This window comes from Podarcis bocagei, assembly GCF_964188305.1.
Source record: "Podarcis bocagei genome assembly, chromosome: 5".
Lineage (NCBI taxonomy): Eukaryota > Metazoa > Chordata > Lepidosauria > Squamata > Lacertidae > Podarcis > Podarcis bocagei.
This window is the reverse complement of record NC_138129.1, coordinates 58,407,762-58,426,752: the sequence shown is the minus strand read 5'-3', so window position 1 is coordinate 58,426,752 and position 18,991 is coordinate 58,407,762. Positions and strand designations below refer to the sequence as shown.

Here is an 18,991-nt window from a genome sequence, read left to right as displayed (position 1 = left end):
GGCCTGAAGGACTCACAGGGACTGCTGCGTTCTGCTGCCCAGGAGGACTCCCCTGTGTGGGTGTCTGAGGGCCCTGCTCCTTCCTGCCACTCACCACCTGGCCCAGGGCAGGGCCTGAAGGACTCACAGGGACTGCTGCGTTCTGCTGCCCAGGAGGACTCCCCTGTGTGGGTGTCTGAGGGCCCTGCTCCTCCCTGCCACTCACCACCTGGCCCAGGGCAGGGCCTGAAGGACTCACAGGGACTGCTGCGTTCTGCTGCCCAGGAGGACTCTCCTGTGTGGGTGTCTGAGGGTCCTGCTCCTCCCTGCCACTCACCATCTGGCCCAGGGCGGGGCCTGAAGGACTCACAGGGACTGCTGCGTTCTGCTGCCCAGGAGGACTCTCCTGTGTGGGTGTTTGAGGGCCCTGCTCCTTCCTGCCACTCACCACCTGGCCCAGGGCAGGGCCTGAAGGACTCACAGGGACTGCTGCGTTCTGTTGCCCAGGAGGACTCTCCTGTGTGGGTGTCTGAGGGCCCTGCTCCTCCCTGCCACTCACCACCTGGCCCAGGGCAGGGCCTGAAGGACTCACAGGGACTGCTGCGTTCTGCTGCCCAGGAGGACTCTCCTGTGTGGGTGTCTGAGGGCCCTGCTCCTCCCTGCCACTCACCATCTGGCCCAGGGCGGGGCCTGAAGGACTCACAGGGACTGCTGCGTTCACTGCCCAGGAGGACTCTCCTGTGTGGGTGTCTGAGGGCCCTGCTCCTTCCTGCCACTCACCATCTGGCCCAGGGCGGGGCCTGAAGGACTCACAGGGACTGCTGCATTCTCCTGCCCAGGAGGACTCTCCTGTGTGGGTGTCTGAGGGCCCTGCTCCTCCCTGCCACTCACCATCTGGCCCAGGGCGGGGCCTGAAGGACTCACAGGGACTGCTGCGTTCTGCTGCCCAGGAGGACTCTCCTGTGTGAGTGTTTGAGGGCCCTGCTCCTTCCTGCCACTCACCACCTGGCCCAGGGCAGGGCCTGAAGGACTCACAGGGACTGCTGCGTTCTGCTGCCCAGGAGGACTCTCCTGTGTGGGTGTCTGAGGGCCCTGCTCCTCCCTGCCACTCACCATCTGGCCCAGGGCGGGGCCTGAAGGACTCACAGGGACGGTTGCTGTCACTGCTGCTGCGGCCCAGGGGGATCCGGAGGGGCGCAGAGTTCTTTTTAAGATGTTTTAAAATGTTCCTTTTCCTTTTCTTTTTCTTTTTTGTATATGCGGGGACGGGGATGGGGGTGGGATGGATGTTTGGTTGGGAATTTGTTTGATTTTAATGGATTTGTAATTTTTATAGTTTTTCATTTGTATTGTTTTTTGTTTTCTGGGGTTTTTGATTGTTTTAAGGTCTTATTTTGTTCTTAAGGGGAAGGGTCAGGGCTGCCGGGGAGTGGGTCCCAGCCATCAAAATGGCTGGGGTATGTTCCACAGAGGGGGATGCGCTGGGACAACCGATCTCAGTGATCACGGGTAGGAGGAGGAGTTACGCTAAGACCAGACCATGTCATTACAGAGGAGGCAGGTTTAGTCGTTGTCTGAGGACTATCCCTGCCTCCGGGTCTGGTCCTGTCCGGACGGATACTAGAATCAGCAAGGGATACCCACATAGCCTGAAGGTGCTGCTGTGCAATGCCAGGTCAATGATTCATAAGACCACTGCCATCCATGACTTGATCATGGATGGAGGATTTGACCTGGCTTGTGTAACAGAGACTTGGTTGGGTGAAGCAGATGGGCCTGTTCTTGCCGCTGCTTGTCCACCAGGTTTCTCTTACGCACAGCAACCCAGGCCTTGTGGGCGGGGAGGGGGGGTTGCAGTGATTTTTAGGAAGTCATTAGCTTGCACCAGGCGTCCTATTGGGAAGACCCAGTTCTCTGAGTGCATGTTCTGGAAGTTGGGCAATAGGGGCAGTACAGGATTCCTTTTGGTGTACCGACCTCCCCGCTGCACCAAGGATTCCCTGCCCGAGCTGCTTCAGGTTGTGGCGGATGTTCTCCTGGAGACACCTAGTTTGGTTGTCCTAGGGGATTTTAATATCCATGCCGACACAACCTTACAAGGGGCCGCTCGGGACTTCGTGGAAAGCATGGCCTCCATGGGGCTGTCCCTGAATAAGTTTGGCCCAACCCATAGCCGCGGACATGCCTTGGACCTGGTGTTTACCTCCATGGATGTTGGTGTTCTGACACTAAGTAAAAGCGAAACAAAAGAAGTGCCATGGTCAGACCACTTCCTGGTGCAACTTGACTTCTCCACGACCCTTCCCCTCTGCAGGGAGGTGGGACCAATTCGGATGGTCCGCCCCCGCCACTTAATGGATCCAAATGGTTTCCAGAGAGTGGTAGGGGATGCTTTATCCCATGTTGATGGCCTTTCAGCTGATTCCCTGGTGGCCCGCTGGAATGCGGAGTTAACCAGGGCTATTGACTGTTTGGCTCCGAAGCGCCCTCTCCGATTGCATGGAGCCCGGACAGCCCCGTGGTTTTCCATGGATCTGAGGGCAATGAAACAATCGTTGAGACGGCTAGAGCGCCGGTGGCGGATGACCCATTCTGAAGCTGACCGGACACAGGTTAGAGCTCAGTGTCGAGCCTACCAAGTGGCGGTAGCGACGGCGAAGAAGGCTCTCTTCGCCGCCTCTATTGCATCTGCAGAAAACAGCAGCAGGAGACTTTTTCAGGTGGTCCGCAATTTAGCGGAACCACCTGCCACATCGGGGCCCAGTACGGGCCACATGATCTCCTGCAATGATTTTGCAAAGTTTTTTGCAGATAAAGTCGCTCAGATTCGGGAAGAGGTAGACGCCACCGTGGGAGCAGGGCCGGGGCGGGAGAGTGCTAGAGTCCTGTCTAGTCAAATTGTGTGGGATCAATTCCAATCTGTTACCTCCGAGGATGTGGACAGGCTGCTTGGACGAGTGAAACCAACCACCTGTCTCCTTGATCCTTGCCCATCCTGGCTTATAAAAGCTAGCCGGGAAGGGCTGGGCGATGGGCTTCGTGGGGTGGTGAATGCTTCCCTCCGTGAGGGAGCCTTCCCAGACCCGCTGAAAGAGGCGGTTATTAAACCGCTTCTTAAAAAACCATCTTTAGATGCGGCCACGATGGCCAACTATCGCCCAGTCTCAAATCTTCCATTCTTGGGCAAGGTGATTGAGCGAGTGGTTGCTGAACAACTCCAGGCACGCCTGGAAGAAGCGGACCATTTGGATCCCTTCCAATCGGGATTCAGGCCTCATCACGGGACTGAAACTGCCTTGGTCGCACTGGTTGATGATCTCCGGCGGGCTAGGGACAAAGGTGAGAGCTGTTTCCTAGTTCTGCTGGATCTCTCAGCGGCGTTTGATACCATCGACCATAACATCCTTCTGGACCGTCTTGAGGGGCTGGGAGCTGGGGGCACTGTCATACAGTGGTTCCGCTCCTTCCTCCTGGGCCGTGTTCAGAAAGTGGTGGTGGGGGATGAGTGTTCAGACCCCTGGGCTCTCACTTGTGGGGTGCCTCAGGGTTCTGTCCTCTCCCCCATGCTTTTCAACATCTACATGCAGCCGCTGGGAGAGATCATCAGGGGGTTTGGGCTGGGTGTTCATCAGTATGCGGATGATACCCAGCTCTACCTCTCTTTCAAATCAGAACCAGTGAAGGCGGTGACGGTCCTGTGTGAGTGTCTGGAGGCGGTTGGAGGATGGATGGCGGCAAACAGATTGAGATTGAATCCTGACAAGACAGAAGTACTGTTTCTGGGGGACAGGAGGCGGGCAGGTGTGGGGGATTCCCTGGTCCTGAATGGGGTAACCGTGCCCCTGAAGGACCAGGTGCGCAGCCTGGGAGTCATTTTGGACTCACAGCTGTCCATGGAGGCACAGGTTAAATCCGTGTCCAGGGCAGCTGTGTACCAGCTCCATCTGGTACGTAGGCTGAGACCCTATCTGCCCGCGGACTGCCTTGCCAGAGTGGTGCATGCTCTGGTTATCTCCCGCTTGGACTACTGCAATGCGCTCTACGTGGGGCTACCTTTGAAGGTGACCCGGAAACTACAACTAATCCAGAATGCAGCAGCCAGACTGGTGACTGGGAACGGCCGCCGAGACCATATAACACCGGTCTTGAAAGACCTACATTGGCTCCCAGTACGTTTCCGAGCACAATTCAAAGTGTTGGTGCTGACCTTTAAAGCCCTAAACGGCCTCGGTCCAGTATACCTGAAGGAGCGTCTCCACCTCCATCGTTCTACCCGGACACTGAGGTCCAGCACCGAGGGCCTTCTGGCGGTTCCCTCACTACGAGAAGCCAAGTTACAGGGAACCAGGCAGAGGGCCTTCTCAGTAGTGGCGCCCTCCCTGTGGAACGCCCTCCCACCAGATGTCAAAGAGAACAACAACTACCAGACTTTTAGAAGACATCTGAAGGCAGCCCTGTTTAGGGAAGCTTTTAATGTTTGATGTATCATTGTATTTTAATATTCTTTTGGAAGCCGCCCAGAGTGGCTGGGGAAACCCAGCCAGATGGGCGGGGTATAAATAATAAATTATTATTATTATTATTATTATTATTACTACACACATCTAGGTCCTGCAAAGCTCACAGGGTCAAATCACTGCTTGATCATGAAGCTCAGTGTATGAGTGTTCACAGAGATGAAAAGTCAGTAAACTAAGTAGATTCAAAATGCTGTAAACAAATGTTACATTCATATTTGTCAGAGCAATTACATCAAAGCAGCTATTTACGTTACTGCAAATATTCAGATTTATCCTGGTATGTTCAGCCTTTTAATTATCAGTGCATATTTTATTGCGGTACTGCATCAATATTGCAGCCTTGTAGTAGCTAAGTGACAGTTCAATTTATGGAAGCAATATTACAGTGTTGTTCATATTACCCAGTGAGGGAATAGATGAACTGTAGACAGAACAGGCCCACAAAACCAAGATAAACATCACGAATCCCTAGAGACTGCCAAGAGCCAGCAGCCTTCTCAAGCTAGAACTAAGCATTAAAACTGAGGTATGATTCACAGCTCATTTTTCCCTCTGGCACCATAACAACTAGAGATAAAGTTTTGATATTATGTCAGTATGATGTCAAGCTTCCCTCATCTCCACAAGTGGCAGCCTATGAAATGGAGCAGGGGTGGGATGTCTGTCAGTACAGTCATCTTACTACATATATATCACATGGAGGAGGGGGCAGATTACAAACTGACTTCAACAGCCCCATAGTAAAATATGTTACTGTGACCAGGTTAGAAATTATGAAGACATGCATAAGTACTACAAGGTCTGAATCAGCCCAAAAGGGTAGCACTTTTCTCATTGGCTAGGGTTGGACAAAAGAGCACCTAATCACCATTAAAACCCTGATTTCTAGGTACCACAATAGAGCCACATATACTTCAAATAACTAACTAACTAATGGAGGTTCATCTCTATTAACTATAAACCAGTGTTCCACTAATCCCTATTGTCAAAGGTACTGATTCTTGGTCTTCCTAAATTTAGTTTCAGTATGCTTGCTTTTCTAGACAGCGTCTTAAAAAGCAGAGGCATCACCTTGCCAAAAAAGGTCCGTATAGTTAAACCCATGGCTTTCCCAGTAGTGATGTATGGAAGTGAGAGCTGGACCATAAAGAAGGCTGTTCGCCGAAGAATTTATGCTTTTGAATTATGGTGCTGGAGGAGACTCTTGAGAGTCCCATGGACTGCAAGAAGATCAAACCTATCCATTCTTAAGGAAATCAGCCCTGAGTGCTCACTGGAAGGACAGATCATGAAGCTGAGGCTCCAATACTTTGGCCACCTCATGAGAAGAGAAGACTCCCTGGAAAAGACCCTGATGTTGGGAAAGATGGAGGGCACAAGAAGAAGGGGACGACAGGACGAGATGATTGGACAGTGTTCTCGAAGCTACAAACATGAGTCTGACCAAACTGCGGGAGGCAGTGAAAGACAGGAGTGCCTGGCATGCTCTGGTCCATGGGGTCACGAAGAGTCGGACACGACTAAACGACTAAACAAAAATGCTTGCTTTTAGTCCCAACCACTGAATAAACACAGATAATATAGGTCTTAGGGCATGTAAAAGTGGTGATACTGAGCTCTTTTGTCAGTCAGATGATGAAATGATGACACCCAGCAGCATCATATACTTGTTTAACAGGATTGGAAACAGGAGCAAACACTGCAAATTTGGCACAGGAAAGATAAGCAACCATTACTCACTGGGGCCTCCCTCCCAGGAATCTGCAGGCACAGACTGGAAATCTACCCCACCCCAATAGATTTCTCAGCCTCAGCATCAAAATTTCAGACACACAATCAAGTGATGAATGTTAGCAATCCTGAAAAGAGCAACTCAAAAGCCATCTCATTTAACCCCCGCCAGTGCCCACAACTGCACAAAAGCTGCATCTCAAGGTAGGTAGTGTGAGCATCATGATCGAGAACTCTTGCAGTAGCACCTAAGCCCTACATATCAATTTGAGACAAAGGATATAGATTTAATATTTTAAACTTGCCCATTGGTATTCACCATGCTGAGGATTAACATACAGGTGGCACTACTCCATGATCAAAGTATCATTTCCATTACTGAACCATATCTGAGTTAAGAGGCCTCCTAGTTTATGCCAAAAGGCACAAAGTACACATTTGGAATTGTATCCAGCTATGTCATTGTGTGCATGGAACAATTTCTGTGAGAACATTGGAACTTCTTGCTCTCTTTCCTTACACAACCCCAGCATTGTCCCCAAATCTAATCTGGATGATTAGTAGAACCACCAGAGTAAATATGATGAGTGTACAGGAGGAAGAAAGGCAAAGAGAAGTTTCGTTTCATGCAGACAATTGTTTAGTTAAAGACAGCTTTTGGAAAATAACACAGAAAGAAACTGAAGAAAACTAATTTCCTTTACACATAATTAGAAGCTTATGCCCTAAGCTTCCTGGAGGAAAACATTTGTAAACCCCCCCCCGCCCCCAAAAGGAGCAGTTTTCCCTAGTTGTCTCTCACCAAGCAGGGCTGGTGTTGCATTAGCCATTGACTTACATGTTTCCTCTAGTGACCCCTGATGTCATTAACTGACATGTCTCAAACTCCCATCATTGCAAGAAAGGCTTTAGCTATGGTTTCTGCCTGTTGCATGGCTGCTAAGATCAATTCTCAGGGACTATTTAAAAGGGAGGATAAATGGATGATGGCGATAAAGGGACTACTTTGTAGTACACTGTGACTATGCTGTGAAACACTGAACAAAGTTGTTCCACCTTGGTTTCCACAGCAATTACAAATTCAGGGGATGTATAATTGAGGACTGCTTGGTGTGTGGATTATTTAAAGTTTGCATAGCTTGAGGATGTGGACAGAATTCATAGACACTGCCTTCACTGCAGGGGGTTGGAGTAGATAACCTTTGGGGTGCCTTCCAACTCAACAATTCTGATTCTATGAACAGAACAAGTCTACGCCTCCTATGTCATTAATATTGATGCTTTGGTAACGCAGAAGTCCCACATCTAGCCACAACTCAGAGTGAAGAGAGGGCCGTGTGGTCTCTCAGCAAGCAGAAAGGCAGGTAATATTAGGGGGACCTCCTCCCAAAAAGAAGTTTCTAGTATAACAATATGTATAGGATCCATTTTCTGCGGGCAGGCTACATTTAATGTTACAATAAGATAATTTTAGTGAATATATTATGATTAATGTATATATTTCAGATTTGAGAATATTACTTCAGAGATTTATGTTAGGGGTAGGCAATCTGTGACCCGTAGTCTAATTTCATGTGTCCCTATGCACTTTGAGCTCTTTTCCCACCTACTGCTAGCTTTGGCTCTACCCACTGCTCACATATGGCTCTTAACAGATTGCCCTTGAAATAATAGGCCCCCTTCAGAGTTCTTCATCCCTAATGTATACTAAGTTCACTGCAAGGATTCTCTACTTCAGTTTATCCCTCCAAATATCAACAGAAATCTTGTCTCAGAATAAAGGTTTCTCTGTTACTGAACAATGGACCATCATGTATCAGTAACTGTGACATTTATAAAGTATACCTCCAATGGATCTGCAGAGAAGACAAGATCGTCTTTAAACCCAATGACAAATGTGACACTAGTTATGGTGCTAAAAATGCAAGCTTTTATCTATCCGAAGGCCTAATATAACCAAATAAGGGAAGGTTATTGAGGATGACATCAGAACACATTTCAATAACCATATTTCAAAAGCCATACAAGTATTTTCAGACAAAAAATTTACAACGTAGCAAAGGATGAAGTGTTCCCCATTTTCTTCTTAGAAAAGTAGTGTTCAGTTGGGCATAAGCAGGGCCAGGATTGGCAAAGCAAATGGGCCCTCATATCTGGCTCCAGTTGTAGTAAGGGAGGGAGGATGTACAGGTAAGGAATGACATTATGATAAGAGACTAGAATTCTCATTCCTATTCCATTTACCCCAATCCATCAAATTCAAATGAAGGCACTGAGGAAGGACAGCTAGACACTCCAACGTTAGTAAAGCGTGTCCTCCCTCAAAGAGGGTACGTGTTGCGGTGAGACCTGGAGACTGTTGTGGGTGGGTATATTGGACAAGCCACAACACCCGATTGGTAGGTCCCTCGTTGCTGGGTTTAATCTGGCCAATGGGGATGGAGACAGAATAAAATTGCAGAGCTTTGAAAAATTGAAAAACAAAGTGCGAGATTGGCTCCATTATTACCAAATAATAGAGGCATACAATTTGGACAAAAAAGTTGGTTTCCAGGTGGAAAAATCAAAATTGGAAACAGAACTGTTAGATCCAAAAATCAAGAATTTGTCAAGAATGTATAACTTGCTGTTGAAATGGAACACTCAGGATGAAATGGTGAAATCAGCTATGATTAAATGGGCACAAGATGTTGGACATAACATAATGATGGCTGACTGGGAACAGTTATGGACCACAGGTATGAAATTCACGGCATGCCTTAAGAGAAAATTTAATGAAAATGATTTATAGGTGGTACATGACACCAGTCAAGCTTGCAAAAATTTACCATTTGCCCGACAATAAATGTTGGAAATGTAATGAGACTGAAGGTACATTCTTTCACCTTTGGTGGACATGCCCAAGGATCAAGACATTCTGGGAGATGATTTATAGCGAAATGAAAAAGATATTTAAATATACCTTCCTGAAGAAACCAGAGGCCTTTCTCCTAGGCATGGTCGGCCAAATGGTGCCAAAGAAGGATAGAACTTTTTTTATGTATGCAACAACAGCAGCAAGAATACTTATCGCCAAGTATTGGAAGACACAAGATTTACCCACCAGGGAAGAATGACAGATGAAGTTGATGGACTATATGGAACTGGCGGAAATGACTGGCAGAATCCGAGACCAGGGAGAAGAGTCGGTGGAAGAAGACTGGAAAAAGTTTAAAGACTATTTACAGAAATACTGTAAAATTAATGAATGTTAGAAAAATGTTGGAATGAAGTTATATGGCTTTAGTAGAAATGTTATAAGGAACTAAGTACAAATAGATTAATAGAATATTAAAGGAAAAAATAAGGTTAGAATGTGTCAAGATAGTTATAGGATAGAAAACAGAGGAAGATGGAAAGGAATTGCTGAAACAATTAACAGAAGTGGAATACAAAAAGGGAGGTGTGAGGAGGTCGTTGAAATAAGTGAATGAAAGATAAGATATTGAAATTGTTTGATGTGTTTTAAACGGTTTTTGTTTTGTTTTGTTAGTTTAATATGTTAGTGTTATGTAGTGTTTTTGTATTGTATTGTATTGTTCTTTTCTTTTTGTAGTGTTTAAATTGTTGGAAAAGTAATAAATATTATTTTTTTAAAAAAATAATAATCTGGCCAATGGGGTGCAGTCTAAATGGATCGAGGGACCTATATAAGCCTATGCACATGACCCAGAGCTTCCTCTTTCAGCTCATGCATCGGAACACCCGTCCACCTCTCCCTATATTTAGGATATTTTGCGACTGACCTTGCTATGCCGTCGTGTGTCGTCTGTCGTTGGGACCGGGGCACGGCAGGAATTTTCCCCACTTGGCTGATTGGCTGTTGCCATTTGGGTTTCGCCTGCCACGTAGCAAATCGTCACAACTCATAAGGTTGCAGATAGGCACTGGTTCAGGTGATAGGGATGGGAGAACTGTCTCGCCATCCCTATGTGAAGGGTATTCCATTAAAGGAATCCAGGGACTCAACTCGGTTTGGTCAACCACCGAGCGCAGGTTGTGCCCGTGCCTGAGTCCAGGGGAACATCTGGGGAGTGGACATAGTCCGTTCCCAGGCTTTCCGCCAACCTCAGGTGTTCACCCTTGGCTGACCTATGATAGAGCTCTGGGTCAGCGCTACCTGCAAGGGTGCAGGGAGCTATTTGAACCAGAGCCTATGCAACCACTCACTTTCTGTAATAAAATTGTGGCCTAAATTCTGCCAAAAACCAAACTAAAATTTGAGTCAAATGTGTCTTTATTTAGGGGGGAGGTCTCTGGGTCTGAACATACAAATGGCCAATTATATTCACAACCATCTAATAAAAAGAAACTTTCAGGATACTAAATTGGTTAGGCACAGTTACATCATTCCTCCTTATGAGTAAGGCCAAATGATTTCCAACAACAAAGACCTCACAAGTTAGAGCAAGAAAACAATGTACATAGGACATAAAGTTCTACATTTATTCAGCATAAAATACTATGCATACTTTCAAATGTTAAGTACCGTATTTTTCGCCCTATAGGGCGCACCGGCCCATAGGGCGCACCTAGTTTTCGGGGGGGGGGATCAAGGAAAAAAATATGATCCCCCCCCGCAGCTCTGGGAGCAGCCTGTGTGCTACTCCAATACCTTCTCCCTGCTTTTGCGGGAGGTGGCGGAATTACCCCACCTCCCGCAAAAGCCCACAGGAGCTGCGTGCGACTCCTGCAGGCTTTTCGACCAGGAGGGAGAAGGAACTGACTCGGCCAGTCAGTCCCTTCTCCCTCCTTGGGGAAAAGCCCCCAAGAGCGGCGTGCTCCTTAAAGGCTACGTCGCTCCTTCGGGTTTTTCGACCCAGCTTGTAGGGCTGGCGGTGGGGGGAAGCGCTGCTTTCCCCCACTGCCAGCCTCAAAGCCGGGTCGGGGAGCAGCGCTAAGGCATCAAGCGCCTTCTCGCTGCCCCCCCCCAGCTTGTGGGGCTGGCGGTGGGGGGAAGCGCTGCTTTCCCCCACCGCCAGCCTCAAAGAGCAGACTCTCCTGGCATCAGCGAAAGCAATGCGAAGCCTCCGGAGCACTGAAGCCAAGGAGCCTGCATTCGCCCCATAGGACACACACACATTTCCTCTTCATTTTTTGAGGGGGGAAAGTGTGTCTTATAGGGCGAAAAATACAGTGGTTCTTCTGCCACTTGCAAATAATGTGCAAGCACTGTGATTCAAGCAAGTTAGTATTTTATTTTTATTATTTTACTATGGGGAAGGGCCTACTAGAACATGCAGTGAATGCAAGCATTCAGTATTAACCAGCACCTTGATCCAGCAGTTTCCTGGTGGTGCAGAAACAGTAACATGCACACTAACCCCCTGTTATAAAGCTCTTCTCCACTTGCCTCAGTGTGGGGGAGACTACCCCAACATTAGGAACACTGGGCATAAGGTTACATTGGTAAAGGCACACAATATTCAGTATCAGCATTGGCCATATACTCTGAATAAATCTGTACTTGTAATCTCACCTCTTGTAAATATACTAAAGTGAACCAACATTTGATAAAAATGCATTCCATAGAGGATGCATGTCATCATACAAACTGTATGTGTTGCATACAGATACGATTTTTTAATGTGCATTTTATTTTACATTCAGTCTTAAATTGATAATGCACCATTGATATTTGTAACTTCTAGTACACATCAGTAACCACTAATCCATATAAGAGCAATTTCCTAACTATGGATTGCCATCTAAAATAATTTACTTCTAAAAAATGCATCATCATCTTCAATACCTACACAAGCCAGCAGAAATGCCAAATCATAGTAAAAATAAATTTCAATGAATTAAGCCAAGACCCTTTAGATACCACGTAAGTTGAATATGTTATTTAAAGGCAACATTATTAAATACTACTTTGTTCTGCTATAAGGTGTTTATCTCTCAAGAGGCTTTCCTTTCTGCAGGCAGCGAACACAAAAGCTAGAGAACTGCTGCAAAATTAGAACTGCAGAAGGTATTCCTTTAATAGCTGCAGTTTTCTACTGCAGATTTCATCCTTTATCTGCATCATGATACACAATACAGCTGCTACTTTTTGAAGAATGCATGTGATGTGGTCTGTTTGTATTAACAATTAATTAGTTTGCTCTCAAGAATACGTTAAGAATATGTCCTCTTTTTGTGTGGAGCTGTAAAAAATTATTAATGATGCTTAATGCAGCTACTAAAAAGCCACATGACAGCAGAGTCATTAAGACACCATAGCAGAGGATAAACATATACACAATTTGGAGCGTAAGGTTTATCACTGGAACTATTTGAGGAATACTTTGCCAGAATATTAGGATCCTCAGTACTAAATAATAGTGCTGAAGATAAACCACCACAACAGTTTGCAGTTCACAAAAACTAAATAAAGAATATCATGAATCAATCTAATTTCTACAACTGAATTCTCACTGTTTCAAGTAAAGCATTTTATCTGCAACTCATCTGACACTGAAAAGTAAAGAAAAATATCAGATGTCAAAAGCAGAGTAAATTACAATTTAAAGGAAAGATGATAACCAAAAAAATGGGAGCATTTTATTAAAAAAAGACCATTTATTAGGAATTTCAAAAGGAATTAATGAAAAATACAGTACCTTACCCTTTCTACTGGTGAACCATAGCATGCAATGACGAAACATAGCAGTAACAGATGGCATTGGAGTTGTAAATATGAATAAAAAGATAAAATAGCAGGAAAATGATGTTTGGCAGACAAGAACAAAGAAATAGAGATGAAATGAATGAGAACTTGTAGATCCTGAAGCAAAAATCCACCTTTAAATCTGCTCCCTCTGGTCTCCTCACATATTCAAGCCTTTAAGTTCAATATCAACAAAAGCTGCAACCTCACGCAATCTCGTGGCTTTCTCCATGCAGAAAGGCACAACAGAACATCTTGATAATAAAGATCGGTGGTGCTTTTTTTGCAAGCAAAACCCATCAACGAAAGCCCATTATTCTCTCCCCCCGACTGATATATCCTTTAAATTTTTAATCTCCAGATCCTGCCAAAGCTACCGTCCTTTCTAGCACATATGTATACACTGCAGATATAAATCCCTGCCTAACCCACAGTGCTCCTGACTCCAGAATGTTCCCTGTACATTGATTCATGCAGTTCTGATTATAAAATGCTTAAAATTAGCCCACTGAACTGTAATTCAATATAATTTTCTGTGATTTATTCTAATATAAGAAATCCTCTTCTTTCAGCTCACCCTGGAAATGGAAGGTTTTCTGATCAACAGTTATTGTGAAGGTGCTGTCGTCCTCATCATCTATACCAATCACAGCTCCCTGTGAAACAAAGAGCAAAAATTCTGATAAGGCAGAGCAGTGACATCAGCAGCATGCAGTCTATTGCTACACGACCAGAATGCAAAATTCATGAACAAATTTTTGCAAGGCTTCCAGAGTCAATACTTAAATTAAATTAAATGAGGAATTTACAAAAACAGTTTTATTCCTTCTTTAGTTAAAGCCCCATGTGCATTGCTTTTTCATAAGAGGATAAGGAATTTTGCACTTTAAAAACTTGCATTCTATAAAGGAAACAAATTTACAATTAAAGAAAGCCTCTGGGAATTTCTGCTATTCAATCTATAAAACAGAGCTATGAGTGCCTATATAATCATCCATATCAGTGCAATGCCTTTATTAGGCCAACCAAAATATCACACAGCTTTCATGTGCAAGCTTTTTAGTTCTCAATAGTTCTTCATAAGACTCTTCATCAGCCTGGAAAATACCAAGCTTGCACACTACTTTTGAGACATTTTGACTGGTGTAATAAAAGTATTTATTTAAGATGGAACGTTTAATATTAGTCAACACTGTTATTGTTACTTTTTGCATAAAATCATGCAGCTCCATGTACCTGAGAACACCATCGTGTATAAATTTCAAAAAAGAATTTACATTGCAATGTAAGGCAATTGTGCTGAGAGGTTCTACAAAGTTCCATCGTGTTCTTCCATACTATTGAACATCTATTATAGGCTTGCAGAACTGAACCCCTCCCATCCATTAGCAGATGTCATGAGTGACATCAGCCAATTGACAAGTAGGCTTGGTTTGAGGGGAATGGCCTTACTGGCTAACCTGGAACCCCTGAGGGACCAAGACTGACCCATGGGCTGGAGGTTTCCCACTCCTGATCTATATGATGCTTCTGGGGGAGGTTATCAGCAGGGTTGAAGTGCTGTGAGGATGGAAGCAGTGTCAGCAATATGAAGATGACAATGCATAAGATCCCTATTTTCTAAACTAGGTGAAGTTGTACAGTTGATGGACTATTGCCTGGAGGCAGTAATGGGCCAATAAATTGAAACTGAATCCTGACAAGATGGCGATACTATGGGTTACTTATTCTCAGGTCCAGAAATTTGGTAGATGGCCTGTTCTGGACAGGATTGTACTCCCCTTGAAAGAACAGATATAGAGTTGGTCTTGGATCTGCTTTGGCATTGGAGCTCCAAGTGTTCTCTATAGCTAGGGGTGTTTTTCTGCAATAGTGGTTCTCAAGCTACAGCCACTCTTGGACTGTGATAGCTTTACCACAGTGCCCCACGCTCTGGTAACCTCCCAATCAGATTACTGCAATGCACTCTATGTGCTTTAAAACCACCCTGTGATCGTCAGATGAAAGGTGGTATATAAATTTAATTAATAAATAATAATAAATAATGTGGGACTACCCTTGAAAATGGCTCGGAAGATCCGACCAGGGCTGGGTGATATCAGCTTTTCAACATTGCAGTGTATCACCAGCTAAACATTGTGAAATAATAATACATCATCATGTTGAAAAGGAGGGAGCATTATTCTGTGCCAGGGTGAAGCCAAATCGCCTCAGCTCCTTCTGCTGCCAGCGCCCGGCGTGGAGGGAGGAGGAAGGAGCGTTAGGCCCACAAAGTGCCGGGGTGAAGCCAAACTGCCACCGCTCGCTCCACCACATCACTAAAAAGGAGGCCACTTTTTGAAGGGAGAAAGGTGTTCACAAAACAATTCACCACCCACTTTACCATAAGGTATTCACTGCTCAGAGAGAAAGGAGGCAGCCAGAGAAGGTAAGGCGCCAGGCAGCAGGCAAGCCCCAACTGCAATATACCGCCAGGTATATTATGCTCTGGGCCTCAGACCTGTCCTGGATGATGTACTGATACATCACCCAGGCCTAGCTGCAACAAGTGCAGAATACAGCTGCCAGGTTGTTGAATAGCATAGCTAGTTAGAACTAGGTAAAGGTAAAGTGACCCCTGACCACTAGGTCCAGTCGTGGCCGACTCTGGGGTTGCGGCGCTCATCTCACTTTATTGGCCAAGGGAGCCAGCGTACAGCTTCCGGGTCATGTGGCCAGCATGACTAAGCCGCTTCAGGCAAACCAGAGCAGTGCACGGAAACGCTGTTTACCTTTCCGCCAGAGCGGTACCTATTTATCTACTTGCACTTTGAGGTGCTTTCGAACTGCTAGGTTGGCAGGAGCAGGGACTGAGCTACGGGAGCTCACCCTGTCATGGGGATTCGAACCGCCGACCTTCTGATCGGCAAGTCCTAGGCTCTGTGGTTTAACCCACAGCACCACTCGCATCCCTTAGTTAGAACTACATAACACCAATTATGAAGATCCTTCTCTGGTTGCCTATACATTTCTGAGCCCAATTTAAGCTGTTGAAGCCAACATATTTGGACTGGGAGACCAAATCTTTTCTCTCTTTTACTGCACTTTAAGATTACTGGAGGGATCCTTCCTGTTGTTCTACCATTGTGAAAGTACATCTATGGTGGAACCCATCTCTGGAATGCCCTCCACTCAAAGGTGCATCTGGCACCAACATTACTTAGTTTTCATTTCCAGGTAAAGATGCCTCTTTGCTCTGAAGCTTTAGGTGAAGGCTACTGGCTGACCAGTTATTATTTGAGTATATTTGCATGCTGTATTACAAATTGATTTAGTGAATACAATGGGTGTAGACTCGTTCTGTTTTATGTTGGCATTTATTGTAACCCACCCAAGGATCAGTAAAATGAAAGGTGGACTTATAAAAAGGAGGAACTATAAAAATAAACATCATCTCTCATTATGTACTCTAGGCTACAAAAGTTCCATGCACAGCAGCAGAAACATCTCCTATAAAGCTATCCTTAACTCTCGGGTCCCAGAGAAGTGAAAACAGGGAATATATTTTCCATGGAATAGGGAGGCAGAATGGGTACTATCTTCCTGGCAATTCCATTCAATAAGGTCTAAAAAAAGTTGCAACGGTGGCAAGAGGGTGGCAGGTGTAATATGACAGGTGCAAAAAAGATGAGTGACTGCCCTCTCAGTTGCAAGGATGCTCAACCTCCAAAAGCAGGTTGAACTATCATCTGTGCCTGCAGGAAATTGATATAAATCATTCAGTAGAGACTCACAGGCTCGACACATAACCCACATTCTGCCACAAGAGTAATGGCAATCAGTGCATGGATAGTGCATGATGCAGCTTACAGAAGGACAGAGAAAAATGTACCCACAAGTTGTACAAGAGATGAAAGGTCCTGGTTTGTGGGTATCTCATAGGCAATTGGTTAGCCATTGTGTGAACAGGATGTTAAGACTAGATTAGCCATTGGCCTGATCCAGCAGAGATAAATGTTCTTATGTGCTTACACACTATTATGTTCTAGTTATGGAACAGTATTTATCGAGGGGGGGGACACTTCACATTATTCAGAATGAGAAGATTTCACATCAAAATCCACTGACAATTGAAAGACTGGACTTATTTCCATTTATTTTTTCTAATATTTCCCACATGTTTCATTTTAAATACATTAACAGTCCAGTCTGCAAGTCCATTTTTATCACTCCTGGGGCTTACTCCTAAGTGCATATAAGACTGCAGCCTAAGGCACTTCTATACACACTTACTTGGGAATAAGCCCCACCAACGTACTTGAACTTATTTTCAAGTAAGCATGCACAAGACTGAGCCACAGAATGCTCAACATCAAAAGGCTATATTTTGATCATACTGTGTACAGATTAATTCCCTAGGGTCCAAGAGCTTTTCTTGTTATTCCCCAGTTGTGCCTTGAGAAAAATTGATCCTACCTCCTGAATTGTTTAAGCAAAATCTCCCTTTGGATTTTAAGATCAAATTCAGTGGGTAAGATCAGATTTTTGCAAGGCACAACCATGGAAAACGAGAAAAGCTCTCAGACTCAGGGAATTAATTAGTCCACAAGACAATCAAAATATGGGTCAAGTGAAAGTATGGAGAAGCCTTTGAGCTACAACTAAGGTCACTATTGTAAATTATTTAACTGTGACAACTGAATATTTTGCAGCAAGAAATTAGATCTTAAACTACAATATGGAACTACAATATGGAATCTGTTTTGTATGTGAAAGGCTATTTTTACAATGTATGCACATCAGGAATTTTGAAAAGCCATATTGCAACAAATGACAAAAAAAGCATTTTGCTGTTCCATTTCCAAGATACACACAGGTGACTTACCAAATTCCAGAGATGGTTAGGCCTTAATTACATTAGCACCCAAATTATTTACTATTTACTACAGTTTCAGGTTAAGAACGGACCTCCAGAACGAATTAAGTTCTTAACCCGAGGTACCCATTGTATACCATTGTATTTTAAAACTGCTTGAAAATATAATCATGACCTAACATGCTCTTGACAAAAATAAAAAGCTTCTACCATGTCCTTTTTGGGATTCATAATTTTACAAAAAGCTAACATATGCTCAGGACAGAGACAAAACCAATTTAATATCAGCTATAAAACAAACTGTTTAAGTAATCCACACAACTTTTCCCTTTGTTAAAAACCAACTTCCAAAATCAGACTATTTGGACCTAAGATCTTGCAATAAGCTAACATGAATTACAAACTATTACAGTAAAGGCATGTACAAAACACAGCTATCATATATAACTTCTATCCTATAATATTGAATGAAGCTGAAACTCCCCATCCCTGAGCCCTCTAGTCTGGTGCTGCTGCTGCTGCTTATGCCAGATCACTCCATAAGAAAACCATGCTCATTCACAATTTGATTGGGACAAGCGGGCTGATCCGGCTTGCATTACTGAGACTTAGGTGGATGAGCTAGATGGGCCTTGACCTTACCTAGGGCTGGGCAATGTATCATCCGAAACCAGCTTGAAGTCCATATGACCTGGCTATATATCACAAATCATAATGTGTGTGTGTGTGTGTGTGTGTGCGCGCGCTATGCAAAAATCACAATGTGGGAAAAACTGTGAAGCCAGTCAATGCTTCTCTCCATTCCTGCAGTCCCTGTTAACTCTGCCGGCTCAGCAGAATCTGGTACATAAGGCAGAATGCTCAAAAGCTCTTTCTACGGTGGGAAAACCCAGTGCAGAAAGAGTTTTTAAGCTCTCAGACTTGCTAAAGTCTGAGAGTTCTCAGGTTCTGGGAAGGTCTCATGTGGGCTCTGGTAGGCTGTCACAAGATCTTGGATAGCTCCACAAGATCTTGCAGGAGCTTCCCAGAGCCTGCACGAGAGTCTGGTAAGCAAGTGTGAGAGCTTAAAAGCTCATTCCGCAATGGAAAAACCTGGCACAGAAAGTGTTTTTAAGCTCTCCACCTTGCATGTGTTTAATTTGTGTGATTTCTGCTGGCAAGTTGCAAGTCAACTGTATACGTACATGCACAAACATACATATCTTAATTCAGTCC

The 18,991-nt window shown here is 44.8% G+C and overlaps 1 protein-coding gene across 4 annotated transcripts in view; it reads right to left on the bottom strand.

Annotated features, from left to right (window-relative positions):
- The window catches only part of OSBPL9 (oxysterol binding protein like 9), a 69,349-nt gene that overhangs the window by 37,269 nt on the left and 13,089 nt on the right, over positions 1 to 18,991 (bottom strand). For all 4 annotated transcript variants that reach the window (XM_081193153.1, XM_081193154.1, XM_081193150.1 and 1 more), the window contains exon 3: positions 13,499 to 13,577. In XM_081193153.1, coding sequence (XP_081049279.1) covers positions 13,499 to 13,577 — 79 coding nt within the window. The remainder of the gene's footprint in view (positions 1 to 13,498; positions 13,578 to 18,991) is intronic.